This window comes from Lotus japonicus, chromosome 1 (assembly GCF_012489685.1).
Source record: "Lotus japonicus ecotype B-129 chromosome 1, LjGifu_v1.2".
NCBI classification, from domain to species: Eukaryota; Viridiplantae; Streptophyta; class Magnoliopsida; order Fabales; family Fabaceae; genus Lotus; species Lotus japonicus.
In genome coordinates, this window is record NC_080041.1 from 113,380,273 (window position 1) to 113,404,648 (window position 24,376).

Sequence of the window (24,376 nt, forward strand, 5' to 3'; positions counted from 1 at the left end):
TTGTACCCAAGAATAAATGTATATGTATTGTCTCAAATAATATTTTGTATGTTCGTAACATCTTTTATAATATTTTGATTTTATATATAAGAGAAAATTATAAATTATTAAACTTTGATTTAATTATTTAACCATGATAAATAATACATATAAATATATTTAATCATAGAATTGATCGTCCGTGCATAGCACGGAAACGGGCTACAATACTAGTATATACTTAGCTGTCCCCTTCTCTCATGAATATATAGTGATTCTCTCTTTCAGTTTCCTTGTTCTTCGCATTCCATTCAATTCCCACCTCAAAATCATTAATATCACCAACTCATTCCCTTCTGCAAAACCTTAAAAAATAGTAACACTTGTATATTAATTCCATACTCTTTCTCTCTAAACAAACACACACACTCTGTTTCTCTTCTTCTTCTCAACAATGGCTTCACCTTTGATACTTTTCCTTCTCCTCTCGCTGTTTGCTGTCACATGTTCATCCCTCAGGTGCACCACGCAGATGCTGAAGTTGAACCAGGTCTACCCCAACTGCGCGGACCTGCCCACACTCGATTCCTTCCTCCATTGGGACTACAACAATTTAAACAACTCCCTCACGGTGGCGTTCGAAGCGGCGCCGCCAAACCCCGGCGGGTGGGTGTCATGGGGGATAAACCCAACAGGGGACGGCATGGTGGGGGCGCAGGTGCTGGTGGCGTTCAAGGACAACAACACCGGCGTCGTGACGGTGAAGACTTTCGACCTGAAATCCTACCACGAGATCATTCCGGGGAAGCTGTCGTTCGACGTGTGGGACATGAGGGCGGAGGAGGTCGGCGGGGTGGTGAGGATTTTCGCCACCGTGAAGGTGCCGGAGCATGCTATGGCGGTGAACCATGTGTGGATGGTGGGGCCATCTGTAACGGCTGGAAGGATTGGGAAGCATGAGTTTGATCCGCCGCATTTGAATTCTAAAGGGAGGCTCAGCTTCTCTGGAGGGCATGGTTCTGGTGATGCTGCTGCTGGTACCGTGGATTTTACCACCAGGAGGAAAAATGTGAGTTTCTGCTTTTGGAAAATGGGTGTTTGTTAGTTTCCGTTTTTACTTTAATTTTTTTATTAAATTATTTTTGCAATTCTGACTCGGTATGGTGAAAGTCAAATGTCTCTTTAAATATGTGGTTTTTTAGAAATTGAACTCTTAATTTACGGATTCAAACTTCCACTTTACCCTGCGCAAAATAGAAATAAAAAAGTTTGAATTTCATTGACCCTGTTGGATTCTACGAATGTGAGTTTTTTTTTTTTTTCCATGTTTTATGGTTTTGAAAAGGCAAAAGGGTGTTGTTGGTAAATTGCCCTTTCATGTTGAAGAGTGTGGTACTGTGGTGGGTTATAGTTTTTTTTTCCCCTTTTTTTTTTAATTATGAGTTTCCTTGGTTGCAGAAAATAGTTTTTTTCCCCTAATTTAATCTTTGTTGAAGGGAGTGAGCTTTTAGTTTTTTAATTGGTTTTTATGATTTGACAAAATAATAAGTTTTTTCTTAATGTTTCTATGAATTTTCAGTCCAGAAAGTAAGATTGTTCATTGACTTTTTTTATTTTACTTGGGTGTTAAGATTGTTTATTTAACTTTTTTTTGAACAATTGGGAGTCTTTAGTCGTTTGAGCAGAGTGTGGAAAAAGGAGAAGATTTCCTTTTTGACAGAATGTTTGTTAATATGTGATATTCTTTGATGACAGATACATGGAATACTGAATGCAGTGAGTTGGGGTTTTCTCTTTCCCCTTGGAGTTATCATAGCAAGGTACATGAGGGTTTTCCCATCTGCAGACCCAGCTTGGTTCTATCTTCATGTTGGTTGCCAACTATCTGCTTATGTCATTGGTGTTGCTGGCTGGGGAACTGGGATGAAACTGGGAAGCAAATCAGGAGAGAATCCATTCAGCGGTCATCGCAACATCGGAATCGCCCTCTTTTGTCTCGCCACAATCCAGGTAACACCTTGTATTCCTTAAAAGAAAGTGTTGAAAGTTTCGCATTGATAACAGATATGACCAAAATAGTCCTCACCTCTGAGCTAGAGTAATTTTTAGACATTTTTTATGTGTCTATCTGTTTGGTTTTGCAGATTTTCGCATTGTTCATAAGGCCAAACAAGGATCACAAGTTTAGATACTTGTGGAATATCTTTCACCATAGCTTTGGATACACTATAATTGTCCTGGGAATTGTGAACATATTCAGGGGCTTCTTCATCTTGCAACCTGATGAGAAATACAGAGCAATATACCTCGATGTGCTTCTCATATTGGGTGCACTTGTCTTGGTTTTGGAAGTTCTGACATGGATTGTTGTGTTAAAGAGAAAATATTGTAGCAAGTCCAATACTTACGACGGATACAACAACAATGGACAGAGCAGGCAACCTTAACATATGATCAAGTGTTTACGGATTTGGCTTGGCTTCTTCGATCTCCTAGTAGTATACTCTTGATATTGTAATTGTTTTATATGATATCTATGTTACCTATTTTAGTGTAATGCTTGGTTTGGTTTGGGTTATGGGCGTATAGATTTTTCAGTCTCTCTGTAATTAGGTTAAGGAAAACTTTTACAGGAAGCTGTTACCTGTTCCTATAATTATTTAACCTTGTATGCTAGGCTGGCAAACCAGGCCACAACTCTAACAAAGTGTTGCGTATTCATGCTAACTTTATCAAATCTAACTTTTATAAATTACCCTGCGATTGCGGATATGGCTGCATTGCGACTTTGCAACGGCCACTACATTGAAAATGTGAAATGCTAACAACACGTTTATTTTAAGGACACACTTTAACACATTTATTATAATTTATTTATTTCTTAAAAAACTAATACATTTTTCAAAAAATATAATAACTTTTTAAAGGTGTGTCGTCAATGCTGATCTTACAAAATTACTGACAAAAATGGCCTAAAACAGCCACAATAACGATTGTGATACCATTGCGGGACCACAATTTTGATCAATAATACTCCAACTCAACTCCATCCAACTTTTTTTCTTATATGTATCTAACTTCCTAGTTCCTACCACACTACATGTCACAATTTATCACTTTTCTCTTCCTATATTAGGGTGTATAGTACCCTTCTTTATCCTAATTAGTAATTACGTCTGTACTCCAAAATCCAAATCAATCTTTAATTTATTCATTCTTCATTACGACAGGCTCTGTGGTTTTTAGTACTATTACATGCTACAAGTTCATTCCCCTCCTATTCATCTGAGCTGATACTATTACACTTTTTATGTTCAAATTGGTTAAGCCAACACTTAACACATGATGATAGTGACTTCCACCATATGTATAAAATAAATCATGATGCCTAATTAGACCAATGAGTCACAAATCTAGTCACATGCTTTATTACGCTAAAGGATGCCTTATGTGGAGCGATAAAGGCAGAGATCTACTTGAAAGAATCAATTAATTCTTTAGGAATTTCTTGAAGTTGTTGGAAGTTATGAAGGTGGATAAATTACATTGGTTTGGTCATATTTTGTGGGGATCCCTTATTTAAGCTAACTGACAACAAAAGTCACACTTTTTGTTGATGTTAAACGTTTGCTTAAAGTTATTTACCAAACCATGTTGTATATGGTCCCTCAGCCTCATGGCATGCAATGTTCCTATCCCCTTAACCCCACAACTAATTCTTTCACTTTCGTTATTCATGCTTTTGTTGCTTTCTTTTAAATCATAGCTTCGTTTTTATGAGATTCCCATGTGATGTGATGCATGCATGGACACCATACTCATTACTTGGGAGTAGGTTGAAGAAAACTAATCACCAAGATGAATTTCAATTTGTTTTGGACAAATTAATTGTAAAAGCCCCTTTTAGCTTTTGGGAAGATTAATGCTCCGTTTGAAAGTCTAAGATAACAAAATTATAAATGAAGGTTTGAATGGTGTTTTAAATTTTTTTGAATTTTTTCTTTTAATCAAATCTTTTTTTAACTTCTTTTAAGATTTTAACTTCGATTGAAATTCCCTTTAATTACTACACAAATGACTAGTTTAAAGGATAGGAAACAACATATTGATATTATTATACTAGTTCACCCTACCACTTGGATCAACTTCTAGTCCTCTAACAACTTTGAGATTTTTCTATCTTTGAAAAAGATGATATTTGTTTTGGTGGTAGGTTACTTTACCGGAGCAAGGTTGTATAGCTGCACTGAAGGGACGCTTCGTTGAACGACTTCTCCTTGGAAGGACTTTGTCTTCTCATATTCCAACGTCCAAGTAAGCATCAGAGGTGGGTACCTCCAAGGCACTACGACAATCAATAAGCAAACCTGAAGGAGAAATAAAGCTTCAGGTCAGAAGATAGTATGTACCCGAGGTGTGTATTTATATACTTAGGTATACCAAAGGTGGAAGGAGACATCCAAGATGTGATAGAGATATGTTAAGATATAACAGATACTCTATGATAATATAAGATATCACCTTGATTAAGAGTACTTGTTCTCATATGCATTAAACATTGTTGCTATTGGGCCTATCATTTTTACCGTAACAACTCCCCCCCCCCCCCCCATTTCGAGTATCTGAGGTCTTAGTATGCTTGGAGTGTCAAGATATGAGACAGTCTATGGTTCGAGTATCTGAGGCCTTAGTATGTTTGGAGTGTCAAGATTTGAGATAGTCTATGGTCCAAAACAATGAGATTATTAGCTTACCCCATACTCGTGGTCCGAGTTGAGCTTAAGAGCTTTAAGGCATGTGTCTGAGATGATGTGAGTCAAATTCATCCAGTCACAAGGTTTTTCCTTTTGTATCAACGCTTTATCTGAGGTCCCTCGAAACAGGAAGAGATGTGTCTCGTCACCGTTTGATCGTTGATGGAGTAAGTCGATGTGTGTTACATCTGGATTTATGAGGATTCATTCAATGTGATTCTCTAAAGGTGCTTCAATGATAGGGTAGAAAGGTATGAAAGGTCGTATATGCCTTGAGATGAAAGATAGTATTCCCCCCCCCCTCCCCCGATTCATTACCTTTCAAGTAGGAGTTTGGGTACCATTTATCCTTCTTCCTATTTCCTCCATCGTTCCAAGCCTCTTCATTTGGAGACCTCGAATCCAGAACATGTGAATCACTTGTTGCTAAAATTTTCAACTCTCCACTATTTTGGTAAGTTCTTCATGCTTCTTGCTACTTTCCTCTTCACACTGTAGTGGAAGTTAAGAACTTTACATTGTATCTCTTGTTATATTCTTTTGTTGTACCAATGGTGGGTGGCAGTTGTCTCACTTTTCATGTCGTTGCGTACAATTTGCGTTATCAAGGATGTGGATTCTAGGTCGTCGTGTTGGGAAGCAATAAGTAAAGGCATAGTCTTTGTGCTTCCCTGAAGATCTCTCCTTCGTAAATGTTGGGCTTATGAATCCTTATTCCTTTTATGCGTAGGTTATCCCAATAGCATGAGTTCGAGGAGTGCTTCCCCCAAATTGTTCATTATGTCTTTCCCTATGAAGTATTCTTCAAGGAGAGAGACCAATCACTACTTAAATCTCGCATATGCTTGTCGGCTGAAATCCTTCGAAATAATGAAGTTGTAATTGAGATTCCATGTTGATACAACTAGTTGTGCGACCAATGGGCAAGCCAGGGTCAAAGTCATTTTGTATATGAATATAGTTTACAACGTTTGGTGTATTTCTCTCTTTCTCGGGGTTGGGGTCCAAGTCTTGAAACATCTATGAGTTGCAGCTTCTCACCTTCATATGAACGGTTGGGGATACATTAGGGCTTTTCAAATTCTTTTTCAAGCTCTTGATTTGGAGCCTTCTTTCCCTTTGTTCTTTAATCTATCTTGCGTACTCTACTGTGCAGAGAGGAGTTGGGTAATCCTTGAAGCGGTTCGTGAAGCCTCCTTCTTCAGTTTCATCACATATTCATATTGACGCGAAGGAATCTCTTATAAGATTTTTTTTCCCGAATACTTGGAGTTGTTGATGACGCACCCTTTTTGTGTAACTAGGTTGGCGAACACTTTGTATGTCCTCTATTGGTCGAGGATGTATGGTGATTTTTTCTCAATGGGTATATGGAGTGCTGAAACATACTAAGAACTTCATGTGTTGTAATATGTTGATTAGATCTCTAACAAGCATCTTCCGAACAAAGTCTTTTCCACTTTCAGAGATATTAGGCCAAGGATCTAAAGAGAAATCAAGATCACCATGCAAAACCTCCTCAAATATCTCTTGCTCCGATTCTATTACCAAGGAAAAAAAATTTAAATTCTCAATTTTGCATAAAGGGCCGTTGGATCGAATACCCTTGTACTCCCGTTTAATGCAATACTTTAGCCTATTAAAAAAACTTCTTAGCAACATAATACTCAGTGGGTAATAAAACCTACTTTTCTTGTAACCAAAAAAGAGACCTACATTTATTTATTTCAATTGTTGCATGTAAATCACGTTTTAGACTGATCATCCGCTTGTTATCTTACTTACTCCTACAACACTAAGCAAATGCATGGTCAGTTGATGCTCGTATTTGGTTAGTAATTGAGACTTTCAAGTGATATTTCTAGTTAACACTGCTTTGAAATATGGTTAATTAAGTGTAGTGGGTGGCTAATTTATCGTTACCAAGCTACTTTGCACTATATATCTTGTAATATATATATAATTGTGTATTATATCCCTCAAATGAAACCTATTACTAATTTTACACTCTTCACTTTCTGTTTGATAGGAGCGTAGAAATAAAGTAGCAACTTGTTACTCAATGATTGATGGAGTTCATATTATTGGTTAATTTAGTGTTATGTGTGGCTAATGTGACGCATTTCATACAAGGATTACTTTTTCCTTTTGAAAGATACTAGGATTACTTCATTTGGCTGGACAATTACTGTTTGTTGATGCATGTATCCTAAGGGAGTTAAATAATTTTGCTATCAGATATACATATAGGGTAACTCCAGAAGGACAAATGGAATTTATAATATGTTAACAATGTCAATTTTTTGAAAGCAAAAGAATCAAGATACTCTAAGACAAACCAAATAATTAAACCCTGGTTCACGAAATGAGGATGCCGTGAGTAGCCGTGACCCGTGAGGTTCTGCTTCAGTTGAATTTAAAAGCTTACAAAAAGTTGCTTAATTAAATGGAAAGCAATTTTTGGTTGCAGGGAAGAACCAATCGACTGAGGGAAAAGTAACAAAGATTAGGTGTTTCTTCTTTTGGTTTCAGGGAAGAACCAAAGCTCCAACAAGATTTCCATGAGCACGGTGTTATAGGGAAGAAGGAAATATTTGACAACAAAATGTTGGGTGTTCACGACACAAGGTAACTTAAAAAGATATTACTACATTTTATTTTTATTTAATTCCCCATTAAATACCTGTTATAACAAGTGTGTTTTCATGTTGCCTGGTGCCAGCTAAAAGCCACCAAACTCCAATGATACCTTATTATATTTCTTTTTTCATTTTAATTTATCTATAATATTGTAAAATAATAAATTATGATTGAATTTTTGCTTAAAATATTATACAGTCAATGCATAATTAAACTCAGCTTTTAACATATCATGATAGAGTTAAAAAATATTGTGATCTTATGACTTAAGTTATATGCACTAACAATGTAAAGAATTTTAAAACATCAATTATACTATATAGTTTATCATGTTATTTTTTTGTAACTTCTTAATTTAATTGTTGATGATGTGGCAAAATAAAATGAGACAGTAGATAGTTATTAAACACATAATCTCATTAACTAAATATATCATTATAAAATAATAAGCATAAATCAATTTTTTTTCTGTTCTCGAAGAAAATAAATTATTCTTGTGCTAAATATTAAATGAGAAAACTAAGCAAATAGATAATCAATGCCACACCCTAGTCCATTTATGAACAAGTTAGGATACCTAAGATTCTGACAACCTATCCCCGCGAAACATATGGAGATCTTAGGCGTTAGCATATCCTTATGAATCTGTTCACCTAAAACTCCATAAATGCTATCATCAAAGTGTTGTTAAAGTTTTCAACAAATTACAAGAATTTAAGAGCTGATAACAAATTCTAACCAGAAGCGGCCATTGATAGTTGAACATCCTACTGAACAGATTCAGAGAGGTAGGTGTAAGGGTCCCTAGAACTTAAAACTTGGAGGAGGTAATGAAAAAGGTAACAGCAAAAGCCAAGAAATAGTAGTAGCCACCTTATAACTAGGCAAATGCCAAAAAAAAAAAATTACTCTTGAAAGATCCAAACAAGTATCCAATCCAAGTAAAAATCAAAATCTCATCAAGAACAGCATGAAAAACTGAGAGGATTTTTCTTTGATCCTGCCCCATTAACCAGGCTTACTCGATTCACAGTCAATTCAGCCTTATAAGAATCAGAGTTTAGGACTTTCCGGCTGATGTTGTTGTAAATTTCACGGATAACAATCTCGAAAGCTGTTTGGACATTGGTGGAATCAAGTGCAGATGTCTCCATGAAGAACAATCCTTCTGCTTCTGCAAAACTTTTTCCCTCCTCTATGCTCACCTCTCTAATATTCTCCAAATCACACTTATTTCCCACCAGCATTCTTGCTATGGTGCTGTCATTTTGAGCTGCAAGATAATTTATGCAAGAATCAAACTCCGTTACAAAATTACATGGAAACCAAACCAATCAACAAAATTAAGATTTTTAAGGCATGTCACTGCTGATATGTAAAAGGTAAACAATGCAGGTTTAAAAGTTTATCTCCCAAAATGACTTGACTGACCCCACCAGAAGACACAACTAGCCCTTGCAGAAAAACAAATTTCATACAAACCTCAAATAGTCAAATGACTTTGATACTCAAAAGGTTCAACAAATAACTCTGACCAATTTAGTCCCCCAATAATGCAGTCCATCTATAATGTAAAATAACATGAAATGAGTCCCTAAATAAGGACTCCATTACACTCATTTCTCTTAGGCTTAGTTAAACAAAAGAGTCAAATTTGAAGATAAATTATAAAATCCAGAGACTAAAATAAGGGTTGAAGCATAATTAGAATACAGTAGGGAGAATACTGCTAACAGAAACTTCTTGAGAACTAAAGTAATGAGTTTTGACTAAAACATAGGTTTATTCATATTTGACTATAATAATACACTAAAGTTAAGCGGAGTAAAATAATATGCAAAAATTGATGCTATGTTAGTATGTTCAGGTTCTGTACTTTCAAAAAAAAAGGTTCTGAGTTCTGAGTCTTCTGACAAAGTGACACGTGCCATTAAGTCTGGCAGCTAAAAAACTATTTAGTTATTAAGAAACTTACAGAAGCACATACTCCAAGTAAAGTGTGAAAGAAATAGTATAAGATAAAATAAAGCAAATGGAAGTTTATTTAACTAGTTCATGTAGTACAGGGTAAAGAATATGCACACACAATTCAGGACCAGTCATGCTAGCAGCATTTAAACATAAAAAATAGTTCATCATAGTTTAAAAGATATTTGCTAGTTCTCTAGAAGGGTGTGTATTTATTGCTAACTTTGAGAATGCTATACAAATCTCATCTGCCTCTACAAGGATGGTGACAAATACAACTAAGCAACGGGTTTTGGTGATTCAGGGCAGCCTTACATCTTTGTTCCAGCACAAACAGGGTCAGGTTCTTTTTATCAAATATAATGTTATGTCTGAACAGATATTAAACTGAAATACCCAGCAATCAGTGTGTCCCTCATTCTCAGATAAACAAGATTAAATCGCATTATTAATCTTCAATAATTTCCATATTTTAGGCCACTAGTTAGGAAATTCTCATTCATATTCTAGAGGAAACAAGAGCAAGTATATATACTAATTCAGAATCAATATATCCTAATCAAATCAAATTAAGAAAAAATTAGATCAGCTCATAATCAAGATAGATAGAAAGGATAACATATCTATACTCTTCATTACTTCTATCAAGCAATCAATCTCCAAGAGCAGATTGGACACATCATTCTAAGCTGCACCACCAACCAATTTAATACCTTCCCAATTCACCTCTACCAGATTCCGTACCACATTTGACAACCCCCACCTGATCTCTGTCAAGGACTTTATTCGTTTTCAGATTCACTGACTTTACATGTAAATACAAAATTAATGCCCAACCGTCATCTAATTTCTTATTCCACCGCTTCATGTTCCCAGTGGCAAAAAAACAAACAGAGACAACATGTCAACGATGCAAATACCAATGTCTAAACTGTTTCTAGAAATTGCAGTATTAGCATATAAGTAAATGCAAACGCAACTCCAATTCTACTCCTTAATCATATCAAACTCTGTATTTCATTTTCCACTAACAAAAGCCCATGGAACAGGACAAAAAGAAAAGGGGAAGATCAACAAAATCATTCTATCATCTTTAAGAAAAGGGTAAAAAAGGGCAATGGAACTTAAAAAATCATGTGCAATTAAAGCATAAAAAACACCCAGAATAACTTGGGGAAAGAAAAACCATGTGGACTAGTTTCTAAAATTAGTAAATAACCAAATGAGCCTAAATATATTAATTCCTAATAAACTGAGTTCTGTGACTGACGTGCATTTGGTCAGTTAAATTAGTTTCCACATTAGATGATTTATTTGACTTATAAATGCATATCCTGGTATCTTGGACATAATGTCAATGATTACAGTACTAATAATCTGTCAAATTAGTGGGAAATTAGTTTGACTTACAAAACACACCTTCAGAGAATGATTTAGTGTTTGGCGTTAGAGCCAACAGACGTGATTTCACGTATCTCAATCCACCAAACGTCGAAGTTAGAACTTGTCACGTTGAGTTCAATGTGTCAACGTGAACGTATGTAAGCCAACGTGGATCCACACGGAAATCCAAACGCACACTTAACCGCGTCTTGAAGATAATTTCATAGTTAAAGGACTAATACAATAGATGATGATTTTGAATAGTGGTTCAAAATCTCAGTTGTAGGTGCAATTTTCACTATCTAAAACCGCATAATCAGTCTTAGTCGCATCAATTCTTCAATTTCAAGCAATACAATACACTAATTTAGCAACACATTTCCTCATTTCTAAAGCCAAAAATAGAAAGAAACAAAAACAGATAACCAGAAATTGAGAGAAAAATGAGGTTAGGGATAAAATGCACTCACTATCAAGCTCTTCAATCCACCTCTTGATGTTCTCAAATGTGCCTCTTCTGGTAATATCATAAACAACAAGAGCTCCAACAGCGCCTCTGTAGTAAGCGGAAGTAACCGCCCTGAACCGCTCTTGCCCGGCGGTGTCCCAGATCTGCGCCTTGACTTCTTTGCCGTCGATTTCCACCATCTGCGTCTGGAACTCCACACCGATCGTCGCCTTGGAGTTGCTGTCGAACTCGTTGCGAGCGAACCGTGACAGCAAGTTCGACTTCCCCACCGCAGAGTCCCCAATCAGCACGATCTTGAACAAGTACTCCTCGCCGACTTCGCCATTCTCGTCCTCCATCGCCGTCGCAGTTCAACGGTGGATGATGATTCGCTTCACGAGAAGTGCGTGGGAGTCACGTATAAAAGGAAGAACAGTGTGGTGTGAAATGTGAATGGATGAAGAACGTGAAGGCAATTATGAAGATGAGGTGTTAGCGTGTGAGGGGTTTTTGGGGTTTTTCTTCGCTTTTTCTTTTTTTCGGGCATGGTGCGTGATTAGTGGCGGGTATTTTGTGATATTCGGTGGATTTTGCTTGCACTTCGTGCGTGGGACTGTGGGAGTGAATAATTAAATTAAATTAAAAACTACAAGGCTTTGACTTAAACCGCTTTATTTGTTTTATGTAATAAAAATAAGGAAAAGCGTGAGGAAAAGGAAATGATTAAAGATGCTCTCTCACTCTTACTACATACTCCCTTCCCTCCGTTCCTTATTATAAGTCACATTTTTTTGAAAAAAAATTATTCCTAAATATAAGTCACTTTCTAATATCTAGGAAGCATTAAATAATTTTTTCCAAATTCACCCTCATATTTAATATGAAAGAGATGATGAACTTTTTGAATATTAACTTGAAGAGAGAAAATCATAGGAAAGTAAATAAGGGTAGTTTAGGAAAGCTAATCATTTCCTTTATAAATTTATTATTACTAACTACTTTTCTTAATCTAAGAGAATTAGTTTTTTGTGACTTATAAATAGGAACAGAGGGGGTATAAGACATTTTTTGGGGAACCACCGCACTCAACCCTTCCCCCTCCTATCACCCAAATAGGGATAGAAGTAGGACAGACTGCTCACAATAGCTTATAATCTAGCCTACATTAGGCCCAAGCCATATTCGACCAAATTAATTAATAGACAAGACCAATGCCATTTTAGGTTAGAATGTATAAGTCAGGAGAAGAAACATATTTAACCCTTATTAATTAAATTAAATTTCTCCGTTTGTTTTATAATTATCTATATGTCTTGCAAATTCCTTTTATAATTTTTCATATTTATCACAAAAGCCCTGTTAATTTTAATTTATTTGATCATGTGAAACCCCAGCAAAATCTAATTGAAAATACCTTGTGTAATCACATTTAATGTCAAAATCAATAAACATGCAGAATTTACAAGGGTAAAATAATATTATTAAAAAAATAAAACAAACACAGACCACTAATAAAAGAGGAAAGAAAAAAAAACTTTGGCGACTTGGAACATTGGGCAAATACTTATTTTGATCAACATAATACTTATTAGCACAAGAAAGGATTGACTGAGACAAGTGCAAAAAGTACTGAGTCAATGACTTCACCTAAGCTAAGCCAAAAAAGATATGATTTCACCTAAACACCACTTTTCCGTTCACATGAAAATGGGCAATTTATGGTCCCCTGAAGCATAGGAAATAATACTTCTTTTGAGCGGTGATATATAGTTTGCCCCTTGGAAGGCTGCAGCTCGTAGAAAATTAAAAGGTCCAAAATCAATAGAGTAAGCTTTTTGGAAGCCATCAAGGACCGCCATCATCATAATATTTGCTGGTTTCCTCTCTGCTTCATACTTCCTTAACAAATTTACCTGCAGAACAGCATAAATAAACAAGAAACAATCATATCACTTTTATATGTGACATGTATGTTCCTAATACAATAATCCTTAAGTTCCTGATATAAACATGTCTCATAAAAGAAGCGACATTCAGCAAAAAAGGTTCAATAACTAAGGCAATAAAAGGCAACTCTAATTCAAGCAAATTGACAGTGAAATTTCCTTTATAAATGTGTTATGTTTTTAACTATGAAAAACATCATTCGCATGTTCTCATTTCTATAATTCTATTAATTTTGAAATATATAACTTAGAGTAAGAGCAACTAGTGCCATGAAGCTCCTACCATGGCAGGATCTAGAGAAGGGTCAAAGACTCAATTGCGCGTCTATTATAGGTAGTCTTATCTTGCATTTACACAAAGCTGATTACACGACACGAACTCCTACTCATAAGGCAGCAACTCCGATCATAGCATCAAAGCTCCCCTTTGAATATATAATTTTGACGACTTATTTTTTAGCTTTTATTTAATTATGATTTATTTATTTATCATGTATTTGTAATCTTCAATACAACGGCCACTCACAATCTCTACCCTTCTTAGGTTGGCCACACTACAAGATTGATAACAACACTTTTTCTCCTTTCTTATAAAATCTTCTAGACACATGTAGAGTTCACAACAAGTGACAACTGGAATGAAAGGATTCAATTTTACATAAATATATTGCATTTAAATAGTTAATCAAGGAAACTCTTTATAATCTAACCAGCATATGACTCATGCTAGAAACACACGTACAAACTAGTACATACTGCATCTAGGGAGGGGAAAGGGTGAAGGCAGGATTTGATCCCCCATCTTTGCACATTCTAAGAGTCTATAATTTTATGTATATACCATGACAAAAAATTGGAAACATAACATACCTCTCCAATATCGCTGCCCAAAGCAATCCCCTCCGCAATAGTTCTTGAAAGGGAAAATGCATCTCCAAAACCCAAATTAACTCCTTGACCAGCAAGAGGATGGACAGTGTGTGCTGCATCTCCTATAAGAACCACGCGTTTTGATGCATAGGAATTGGCATGCCTTAAAGACAGAGGAAAGACCATTCTTTCAGATGCCAATCTTACTACTTTTGGAGGAATTTCAAAGAATTCGTTAGCTGATAGTGCTGCATCATTTCTAAACCAAGATAACACGTCTCGAGTTCCTAATAAGCTTGATGTAGGACGAGGTCCATATCCATCATCTAGAGCAGAATTCACATCCTTCAAAAAATCTTCCTCGGTAATTGATTTGCGGTTGTTTGACTCGGCTGGGCTCATGGTCCAAACAATATTGCTAAACTTATCACCCATGGGTAAAAGTGCAATTGGACCTGTAGGTAGAAAACGTTGCCATGCACATTGGTTTTCAGAAGCATGTTCTACTGTGCAAATGATTGCATTCTGAGAGTAGTTCCATCCAGTTGTTCTGAATCCTGCTAAGTCCCTAACACGTGATTTTCCTCCATCAGCCCCAACCTTCAAAACAAGTATCTATTTGATTAGACACCAATTGTTGTATATTGAAGAAAAACAACCAGATAGTTGCTAATCAGCTTCCATAATGTAAATTAAGAATAATTATGTTGCTATTTGTAGCATTGCAACATAGCACAAAAGCGAAGTTTAAATTACCACCAACTTGGCATATATGCTACTGCCATCACTGAGTTGCAGCTTTGCACCTTGAGCAGACAATGGATCTTTGGATGCTGTATTCTCCTCCACCACAGACATAGAGTTTGTATTCAAAGTCATTGAAGTTAATCTCAACGGATAGATTGTTTGCTTGAAATCAGAATCCTGTCAATAAGTTTGTCGTTCTCAATGTAATGTAAGTGGCATGCCTTAAAATAACAACTTATACTCATAGATAATGAAATAAGCTAAGTTCTTAATGGAAAACCACGGAAGCAGCCAAAACATATCTAACTTTAGTGACATAATGGTCCTGACTTTAAAACATATCAGTGAACCAGAAGAATTACATAGAACAAGACAACGATATGACAATATTGCTACTCATTAACATTTTACATTAATACTAGCAAGATTACTATTCAGAGAGTAGTTTATAAGGTAACAGTTAGCATACATGAAGACAGAATCTGTAGTGATCAAGTTTGCAGTACTAGTTAATGAAGTACATTTTTAACAAAGTAGAAAAATTCATTTATCACAGAATTGTTAGGAGGCAAGAGAACTAAAGATCTACTGAACGAGGATCCTACAAAACAGCTTCCAAATTCCAATTATGAATACATAAAGAAACTCCAGTTAGGAAGAACGGCCAAGAAACTAAATGCTCATCATAGAATTTTTAGTCATGTAGTTACATACTGCATATCACAGACAGACAATGTGAGTACCTTCATACATGATAATAAGGCACCATGAAGTACTTTATTCTCTGCTACGCACCTGAGTGATCAAGTTTGTGCAATTAGTAATGCGATAGCTATTTTGTAAAGAGCTTCACTTCATTATAACAGATGACCACACTTACCCTAGAAAGTCTTTATTTGCATCTCTTGCATCATATCTAACATATCCGAAACCTGTATAATCCCAGACCTGCAGAGAGAGATGAAAGAATTAACAAAATTGTCAATAACAGAATAAACAGTGTTTCAAAGGAAAAAGGCATCCTTGGGAATCGGGAAATAAGGAGAATCTACATCCCTGTGGCAAGAAGCACATAAAACGCAACCAGCCAACCACCACTAGTTAAACTAAGGAGCTTAAATTACAAAGATGAATAAAATATTACAACCATCTACAGAAACCACCAAGTCTTCCAAAAAAAACAGCAACCACCAGTTCTGTTTTGATAAAGTAAGATCAAACTTGAGATATATTTTATTATGATAATATTAGTTATGGTAGGTATTATCATGTTATGAGATAGGCTAGGAAACCTATTGTTAAGAACTTGGGATAGATTAGGATACTTATTTATATTATTGTTCTTCTTAGTCATGTGTAACACACATTAATCGTATTGTCAATCAGAAAATATTATTCCTTTCAATAATATTTCTTTCAACTTATGACATAATTAATTATTTTCACCGGAAGCGCAGCCCATGCTATCTAGTAGCTAATCTCTCATTAAAATATTTTTTCAGTCAAGCAGCTTGGCTCCCTTGAGTTCTTTCTGGAATTAAGGTTCAGCACCTCAAGAATGGCTCCTTGTTCGCTAGTCAAAATACCTTCAGGACCTCTTGACTGGCTAAAGCTCCCAAGACCACTAGCAATAGAACTAACAACCCAAATATCTTTTAACATATCGAAAAATCATAATATTAATGTAGGATCAGCTTTTGATTTTTTTATGTTTACACTTAGCCAAACAAAACAAAATTATGCAGCTTACTAAGGCGCCAAAGGTAACAAGGTGTCAGAAGGCCCAAAACGGAGGACATAGCAAAGAACCTGACAGAAGGGGTCACCTGCAGTATCAAGAAGCAAGAACCCCTCGTGCACCTTGCCATAGCATCTTTGGTGCAGCTTTGACATCAAGGGTAAAAGATGATTGAATTTTAAATGAGCTCTCTCACTTCCCTTTTTTGGAAAGAATTATTCATCTGGCATGTCTTGGAGATCTCATTCATGGATTAAAATGGTTAAAGAAATTGCAACTCTACATGACAACTAAATCCCAACAAACACTCACGCAAGGTATATACACAAGAAAGAAGTGTATGTGCATAGCATTTAGGTCAATTTCGCTAAATAAGCTCTTAACAACTTTGCAGTTTTCACTTTGAGAACTCAGTCGAGTCATATCCATCATTGAGCTATTCATGAAAAAATATAAAAATTTTAATTACTATAATGAGTGGGAGAGAGAGAGAAAAAAAAATACCTGCATTTTATTAAAATAAGCATGTCTATTTTGCTCAACATATTTCCAAGCACCGGCATCTGGAAATAGACCATGTATTAAGAGTCACAACAGAAATCATAAGTTTCATTCCCTATCATACAAGCACAACGCCCCAGCACCTTTGATGCTCCTCTTTAATACATGTTACCTAAGCAAGGAAGATTCAATTTTCTCACATGCACATGGTTTTGTACAAATAAGCCAAGAGAACTGCTGTGCACTTTAATGAGGAAGAAGAATGCCATTAGATCTCTAAGGAGTGAGGAATAATGATGTTTAGACTCCTGAGAACTTTCAAGATACACATCTATGATTTCAGGGTTAAAAGTTAAAGGTTGTGTTTCATGGCTAATATAATTAGACATTTGATTATCATTAAGCATGCATGATTTGTATTTGTACACAGTTTAGTTTTTCATATATATCAGTGGTTCCATTTGCATTCGTTGTCATTGAATGAATGGTATTAAGTAGATTTTTTCTTTTCGTCTTTTCCACAATAGTTTTGTTATGCTCTGTTCTATTCTATATAGCCATGCTTTCTGTGCCACAAATACTTTTATCCACTATTCACATCATCATTGTTCCTTTATGCTTTGAAGCCATTTTTCATGGTTCAGTATTACAGGTTTTGGCAAGAAAGAAGAGAAAAATTCTTGAATTTGGGCTAGCCCTAACTCTACCCTGAAAGCTAGCTTATGAGGATCGTACCTAAGAATTTATAAGCTCTACTTTGGTCATATATGTAGTCAATGTGAGATCTCAACACAACCCTCACACCAAGGACTAGACATTTGGAGTATGGAGATTATAGTACTGATATTTTTACTTCAAATTCGCAAGGTCAGGTAGAAAATTAACCCATGGGACCAGGTTGATTTGGATAGCAGTGGGTGAACTTATGCTAGGCCTACCCACGCCAAAAGCTAACTCATGAGGTGAGGATTGCCCAAGGCTTAATAAGCTTTAGTTTTGGCAAAACATGTAGAAAGTTGGGGAGTCTGAACAACAATTTTATGTGACTCGTGGAATGCACGTGTATATGACAATGTCTCTTCTACCATGAACTTTACATGGGAAGGATAATATGTATTTCTTCTCTTTGGTGTAATATTCTTTGGTGTAATATTCTCGGCATAGTAGTACTTTCTCCTTTTCTCTCTTAACAAAAGTTTGGCTTGTATGATCAGGAAAAAAAGAAGCAAAAAGAGAATTTGAAATTGTAACCACAATGATAGTGAATATCAAACTTTATAAACTGCATACCTCGGAGAAATGATATAGTAGCAGGAGTTACTGTACTGACTCTTGGATCGGGGGGGTCTTCCTTCTTGATGCACAAGCTACTACCCAGAGCTGGATTGCTATCAATAATTGCAACACTCAACTGTTTCGTCAATGGCATACTTGCTGGAAGAACAAAACAATTGGTCAGTTGTGGCTTCAATGGTTTTGTGCAACTTAAATAATACATTCAGCATCATTATCATAAATTAGGTAATTATATGTTTTCATTGTATGCTAGTCTTATTTTTTACTATTTTCACCTGTGTCATTTCTCAATAATACTATAGCCACAATCATTCTTAGCCTGCTTCATACCAAATTACAAAATACCAAAGCACCGACATAAGTAATCCAACAACAAAGATATATTTAAGAGAGAAAAGCACAAATTGCTCGTGATCATATGCAACATTAAAATTTAATAAGCAACCTCATCAATCACAAGTGAAAAAGGTTGGACACTAATCTTTACAAAATAGTCTCAAATAAATTGAGTATAAGACAATTACAGGCTTTAATACTTTCTTTGATAAAACTCAAGTCATCAAGAGCTATCATAAACAAATACTTGTAGGGTGTTCAAGCAGAACCAAAATACAATCCTCAAGCCGCCTAACCATTATTTTTATTAATTTCACCTGGAACCTTGCAAGAAGAAAATGTAATTATGATTTCAAACTTTAGATATTGCAAGTAGCAATGATCGAATGATATGTTATAATGAATCATTATAGCTGCCTGCTTAGTTTGATTTTAATGATGATCACAACCATCATAGCATAGCACATGATGTGGTTTGGAACACGCCCAAGCTGCCCATTTAGAAGGCTATATAAAATGACCAAGGACAGTACCCAAGTACACAAAATTCAACTTAAAGCATGTAATGATAATGAAGCAGATTATCAAACATTTTTAGGATTAGGATTAGAGATCAGTTCACCAGTCACAACAAATTAAAGAAAAGTGAAACTATTGTTTGGTATATTGACCTGAGAGAAGGGGCAAAAACCAGACCAGAAAGACAAAAGATTAAACTCTGGTGAAGACATGAGTAGCTAAAGATAGTTCTAAAGACGACGGGGTGCCGCATAATATTGCAGCCCAGAAAAAATAAAATTCAGACTCAGACATGCATGATACACCCATCTGCAAGTAGATTATTACCTACCTAAGAAACAAGCTAAAGCCATGCCAACCATGCCACCTCCAACGATAGCAATATCATATTCTGGAATGCTTTTGCTTATACTCTGCTTCTTCCCATGCTCCTACACAATTTCCAGACCATAAATTATGCAATTCTCATTGGCAAATCATTAACTTTCAGCACAAGTTGTTATTATAATACAAAAATACACAAAAACAAAAAAAAAAAGAGTATGTGAGAAGTGATGACAATGGACAAAGATTATGAAGATAAGGTACAAGTGATATCAATCACAATCACCACTTCAATCAATATGACAAAAATAAAGTACAGAAAGAAAAATCAGAAGTAAAATCTATGTTACAAACCTATATAAAAAAGTGGAGAAAAGAAGGCCATGTCACATACTTTTCCCTTTACTTTTCTGGTCAGTATTAACCTGAGTTTGTTATTCAGGATAGGGAGGGCAGGTTGCTAAACTAAATAATGATTCAGTTATGTGTTAGCCCATAGAATTTAATGATCAGGGGAGTGAGGGTTAGTTGACCAATTTAATAATAACCGTGATATGTGTTAAATTGCTAATCCATAAAGCAGCTACCATGGGAGTAAAGGCAATTGCCCAACTTAATAATGATTCTGGTCTGTGTTAAGTTAACCCATAGAGACACTTATTTCCTGGTGTGACGTTGAGATGCACAAATTTGGTGTTTAGTTTTGGTTTGCGGTTGATTCGGCTTTAAAAGAATTGAAGCAAATACAGAGGTTTCACAATCTAGTTGATTTGCATTGCTCATTGCTGGCTATCACTCCAAGGGACATGCATAGAGATAATAAAATTTAGTTGATAAGCACTCTTTGTTTTTTGTTTATGGCTTTGCTACTTAAACCAGGAGCTTGCAGCTAGAGAGGAAGGAGTGTTAAGGACTATTTTATATTATCTTTCTGCTTGAAGTGCATCCAAGCCAAAAAGTACTTGTGTCTCTATGCAATCATAGGATTATAGCTTTTCTAAACAGATATTTTGGGATCAGCTTATGCAGTATGCTTTTAGTTATTGATATTGATAAAACAGCATAAGCCCTAGTGATACCGATTATATATTTTGGGTTCAGCTTATGCAGTATGCTTTTAGTTATTGGTATGGTTCTGATTGAGGATCAAATCTCCTATCCTCTCCCTTTTTAACTTGATCAAATCTGAACCAGATTCCCTATCAGTGACTAGAAATTATAATTTCATACTGGTCATCATCTAAAATCTAATCATAAAGCCAAACAAGTATATAAGAAAATTATCTCCATAATTATAATCAGAATTATAAATCCAACTAGCTGATGATAATTGTTCCCTGTATTAAGGGAAACAGCATTACATCTTTCAATCAATATTGAAAAAGTAACACTCCAGAATCTGCCAGTCAACAGGATTACAATCTTCATGTATATCCATCCCAAATAGCCAGTTTAGATACACAATAACAAACATTTGATCAAATTATATTGCTAAAATTTGAAGCTGCCAGAACCTAAATTCTCAAGATTCCATATAAAAAATAACAATCCCCAACTTGCTCTGACAAATCCACCCATTTTCATATTGTCTCCCGGAGGCCATTTTATACATATAAACTCAAAACAAGTAGTGAAATGTGAACCTAATAATAAAATGATCCTAAAAGCAGAATCATTGATATGAGGGATAGTTAGTCCTTACATTGGAAGGATCTCCAGTAGTGGAACCAGCAACTTTGACAACCTCAGTACAAAATGACTTCCTTGTAATTTTCAGTGCACAGACATTTGAAACAGTCTTCTTCAACACTCTGTTATATCAGATACTGAGTCAGACCCAAATACAATTTTTACATTACAGTGAGAAAACTAAAAAGAAAGAAAATTAAGAAGAAAAGCCCATTAAAAACGGCAAACATTCACATCCTGGAATACCCATAAACCAGTGATTTGAGAGAGCATACCTGTTCATTGTTTGAAATATGGATGGAACAGGTAGTTGATGGCTTAGAAATGGCAGAACAACGAGGTGTTTCTTGTCTCCGCCGTTTGAATCAAAACCATGTCCATGGGAGGAATAGTAGACATGTGTGAGAGTGATGTGTACACGCAACGCAATGTCCGTTTATTCTTTTTGGAAATTCACGGCTGAGACTTTGTTGAAGGAAAAAATTGAACAAATATATTACTCGGCCATGGGGCATATAAGAATTAGTTCAAAATAGTGTTGGGCTAGTAGAATTAAGGAAACAATTTGGGTCTGATTTTTTTAAAAAAAGATTACCTAGTACTTAGTGGTGATGGCAGGTAAAAAAGCAACTTTATGCAAAGTTGCACAAAAAAAAATTGTGTTTATTAGAAGCCTCCGTTAAGACATCCTGGAAAAGCAAAGGAACAACCCGATCCGGATGGGGATAAAGGAGGATGTGAGGATGAGGAGGCACTCCTTGCCCCCGCCCCGTGCGGGAGCCTTCTCTAAGACTCTTGGAGATCTCTGCATTTGGCTAAAAGAGGAGGACTTCGTCTAAGCCTCTCATTCCTTCCCCTCCGACCAAAACTCAACTCAAATACACACTCTAAGACTCGTGAAGATTTCCACATTAGGCTAAAATAGCAAATAACATAAGTGGATTGGATACCGTATCTATCATCTAAAACAGTAAGGTATGCTATAAGCTGCTCAACAATTTATTTTTCATTGAATGTGAGACTTCTTACTCACTCTTAAATTCTCAATATTAATTTGGCGTAAAAGAAGGTTTTCATGCTTAAACTCATAATTGACATGTATAAAACAGAAAAGATACATATCCACGAACATAGAATATTCATTAGATAGATATCAAAGCTTGTATTCATCTACAAAGTTTGAAAAATCCAAACACCTTAACCCACTTTGTGTCCAAAACCCACTTTCACTCAACTCCACTCAATCCTCACGTCTACTTTGGATGAAAGTTGGTTGGTTAATTGATATTGAACTTTTATAGTACTATACACTATGAAAGTACTTTTGGTTAATATTATCCAAACAAAATCAATTTATCAAACTTACTTTTAAAATAAAAGTATCCAAACATAAATCACATTACAATAAACTCACATTGACTCAAACTCTGTTTTGCAAACTGAAATCTAAACACACACTGAGACAAGTGAGACAACGTCTTCTTATTTGTACGTCCACTTCTTTCTTTTATCACTTTTTTTTTTTTGTATGACAAAGTCTTTTGATCTTCTTTTCAAATGCAACTTCCATATTTAAGAGGTAACAACAACATTTTCCATTACATGGACTTTTGGCACTGCTAAATGACCTTGGCGCATTCAATAAGGATAAACAATAGCCCTTGCTACATTGGAATCTCCTGTTTTGCTTGAATCAAGAGGGAAGAAAAACGGGTAGAGCTCATACCGAACATAACAAGAACTGTATAGAACTCTACAACCTTTGCGATTGTCGCAAAATGTGGGGAAGTTGCTAACTGCAACAGCCAAACATTGAGCACAAGATATCTCAGACAAGTCCCTTGTGCACTGCACCAAGGCATAAAGTGTCAAAAACGGGGACAAATTGGTCTTTCCCTTCCCAAGCCCTTGTGCTTTCGGCTTAACAGCTTGTCCTCTAATTTTTCCCATCAGAGATCCAAGTTCTTTGTTAAAACCTTCAGGGTCAGTCACATTTTCAACATTGAAATAGAATATGCCAAAAGATGTATCAACATCACCAATGAAACTCTTGTTATTGTACCTCAAAAAGCAATAATCATACCAAATCCTTGCATCAACTTGGTTTGGACATTTTTGACGGATTTGCTTTGCTGCATCTTGAATACAATTGGAGCAGTCTTGAGTGCTCACATCTCCTCTGCATTGAGCAAGACCATAAACTTGGTCTTGGTTATTGCCATATGAAGTAGCAACAAAGCCTGTGGAGGGGGTTTTAAGGATAAATTCAGCTAAGAGTTTATCAATATTGGCTGATAATTTTCCTCCACTGCTAATTTTTGTGTTCTCATTGCAAAATTCCCCTAAAGGGCCTGAAAGGTCTTGAGATTCTGCAATTGAAATGCACAGAAGTAGTGAGAAAATGATTTTGTATAATAGATGCATGATTTTTTTCCTTGACAATTTTTGTGAAGCTACTAAGTGCTTCTTATGAAGGAAAACAGATGTGGGCAATATATAATAGTCGAATGTGACCCTTTCAGCAGACAATTTTGACTTTCAAAGCTTGTCTCCACCTCAATTACGGAGTAAAAGGAAGATGATTGGGTTTGGTAGACTTTTTGTGGTCAGAACTTATACCATACGATCAAGCGACAAATATCTTTGAATGAATGGAATGTACTCTAGAAAATTAAGCATCAATATAGTAGAAGCTTGATGGCCATTTGAATAAATTTGGGTGGGAAGTGAGATCATAAATTACCGAATGTCTATAGCCAATTTTTTGTTTAATTTCTTTGTCTATTGAAGGACGCTGTGGTGGAAAAATTGTTTATATATATTTACTACTAAGAAATGGAAATTTTTTTAGTTAAATCATTCTGCTGGTTTAAATAAATTTTGGGTTCCGGTTTTCAATTGTACTCATTGTCCATTTTTTTTTCTGTTTTCACCCCTATATAATTATGACTGTTTATTTTTTTGTCTCTGATGTTTATTTTTAACATTCTCTAATTGATTTTTTAAAATTTATGAGAGTTCAATTAAATTTGAAGTGGACTCCATTTTTAATGGACTCACATGAATTTCAATCAATTATTGAAAAAGTGTTAAGAGAGTGTTACTAGCATTTTTCTTTCTTCAATTATCCTCAATAATATATAGGTGAGTGGAGAGAGGAGTTGAACTCAATTACCACCTCTATTTCAGAACGTTCATTGTTTAAAGTAATGCACAAAGAATAAAATTCCAGTTACTG

General features: G+C 35.6%; 4 protein-coding genes across 5 annotated transcripts; 1 reads left to right on the forward strand and 3 right to left on the reverse strand.

Moving 5' to 3' along the window:
• Positions 1-261: 261 nt before the first annotated feature.
• Positions 262-2,676, forward strand: LOC130729416 (cytochrome b561 and DOMON domain-containing protein At3g25290-like). Its single transcript, XM_057581172.1, has 3 exons — positions 262-1,048; positions 1,735-1,989; positions 2,124-2,676. Exons 1-3 carry the CDS (start codon positions 434-436, stop codon positions 2,424-2,426), a joined length of 1,173 nt encoding a protein of 390 aa, XP_057437155.1. The 5' UTR covers positions 262-433; the 3' UTR covers positions 2,427-2,676.
• A 5,331-nt stretch (positions 2,677-8,007) lies between these two features.
• LOC130729417 (ras-related protein RABA5c-like) lies at positions 8,008-11,670 on the reverse strand. Its single transcript, XM_057581174.1, has 2 exons — positions 11,195-11,670; positions 8,008-8,646 (listed from the first exon to the last, which is right to left on the reverse strand). Exons 1-2 carry the CDS (start codon positions 11,529-11,531, stop codon positions 8,333-8,335), a joined length of 651 nt encoding a protein of 216 aa, XP_057437157.1. The 5' UTR covers positions 11,532-11,670; the 3' UTR covers positions 8,008-8,332.
• Positions 11,671-12,684: 1,014 nt separating this feature from the next.
• On the reverse strand, positions 12,685-21,616 carry LOC130729418 (uncharacterized). Of its 2 annotated transcripts, XM_057581175.1 has the most exons (10): positions 21,414-21,616; positions 21,152-21,260; positions 19,457-19,556; positions 18,265-18,408; positions 16,978-17,036; positions 15,616-15,683; positions 15,479-15,530; positions 14,745-14,912; positions 13,989-14,588; positions 12,685-13,085 (listed from the first exon to the last, which is right to left on the reverse strand). In XM_057581175.1, the coding sequence occupies exons 1-10, from the start codon at positions 21,419-21,421 to the stop codon at positions 12,870-12,872; spliced, it is 1,524 nt and encodes a 507-aa protein (XP_057437158.1). In that variant the 5' UTR covers positions 21,422-21,616; the 3' UTR covers positions 12,685-12,869. The 2 variants fall into 2 exon arrangements, with proteins under 2 accessions (XP_057437158.1, XP_057437159.1); XM_057581176.1 differs by lacking the exons at positions 21,152-21,260; positions 21,414-21,616 and adding an exon at positions 19,804-19,920.
• Positions 21,617-22,259: 643 nt separating this feature from the next.
• LOC130729419 (cysteine-rich repeat secretory protein 55) lies at positions 22,260-23,600 on the reverse strand. The gene has a single exon (XM_057581177.1). The coding sequence runs from the start codon at positions 23,560-23,562 to the stop codon at positions 22,777-22,779; it is 786 nt and encodes a 261-aa protein (XP_057437160.1). The 5' UTR covers positions 23,563-23,600; the 3' UTR covers positions 22,260-22,776.
• Positions 23,601-24,376: the final 776 nt, after the last annotated feature.

Excerpts from the sequence above, each read along its gene's own strand:
- LOC130729416 (XM_057581172.1), top strand. The coding sequence starts at position 434 with ATGGCTTCACCTTTGATACTTTTCCTTCTCCTCTCGCTGTTTGCTGTC. Across the intron at positions 1,049-1,734 it reads TTACCACCAGGAGGAAAAAT|ATACATGGAATACTGAATGC; the intron begins GTGAGTTTCTGC and ends CTTTGATGACAG. Across the intron at positions 1,990-2,123 it reads TTTGTCTCGCCACAATCCAG|ATTTTCGCATTGTTCATAAG; the intron begins GTAACACCTTGT and ends TTGGTTTTGCAG.
- LOC130729418 (XM_057581175.1), bottom strand. Across the intron at positions 14,589-14,744 it reads GCATATATGCCAAGTTGGTG|GTTGGGGCTGATGGAGGAAA; the intron begins GTAATTTAAACT and ends CTTGTTTTGAAG. Across the intron at positions 13,086-13,988 it reads TGGGCAGCGATATTGGAGAG|GTAAATTTGTTAAGGAAGTA; the intron begins GTATGTTATGTT and ends GCTGTTCTGCAG.
- LOC130729419 (XM_057581177.1), bottom strand. The coding sequence starts at position 23,562 with ATGCATCTATTATACAAAATCATTTTCTCACTACTTCTGTGCATTTCA.
- LOC130729417 (XM_057581174.1), bottom strand. The coding sequence starts at position 11,531 with ATGGAGGACGAGAATGGCGAAGTCGGCGAGGAGTACTTGTTCAAGATC. Across the intron at positions 8,647-11,194 it reads GTGGATTGAAGAGCTTGATA|CTCAAAATGACAGCACCATA; the intron begins GTGAGTGCATTT and ends ATTATCTTGCAG.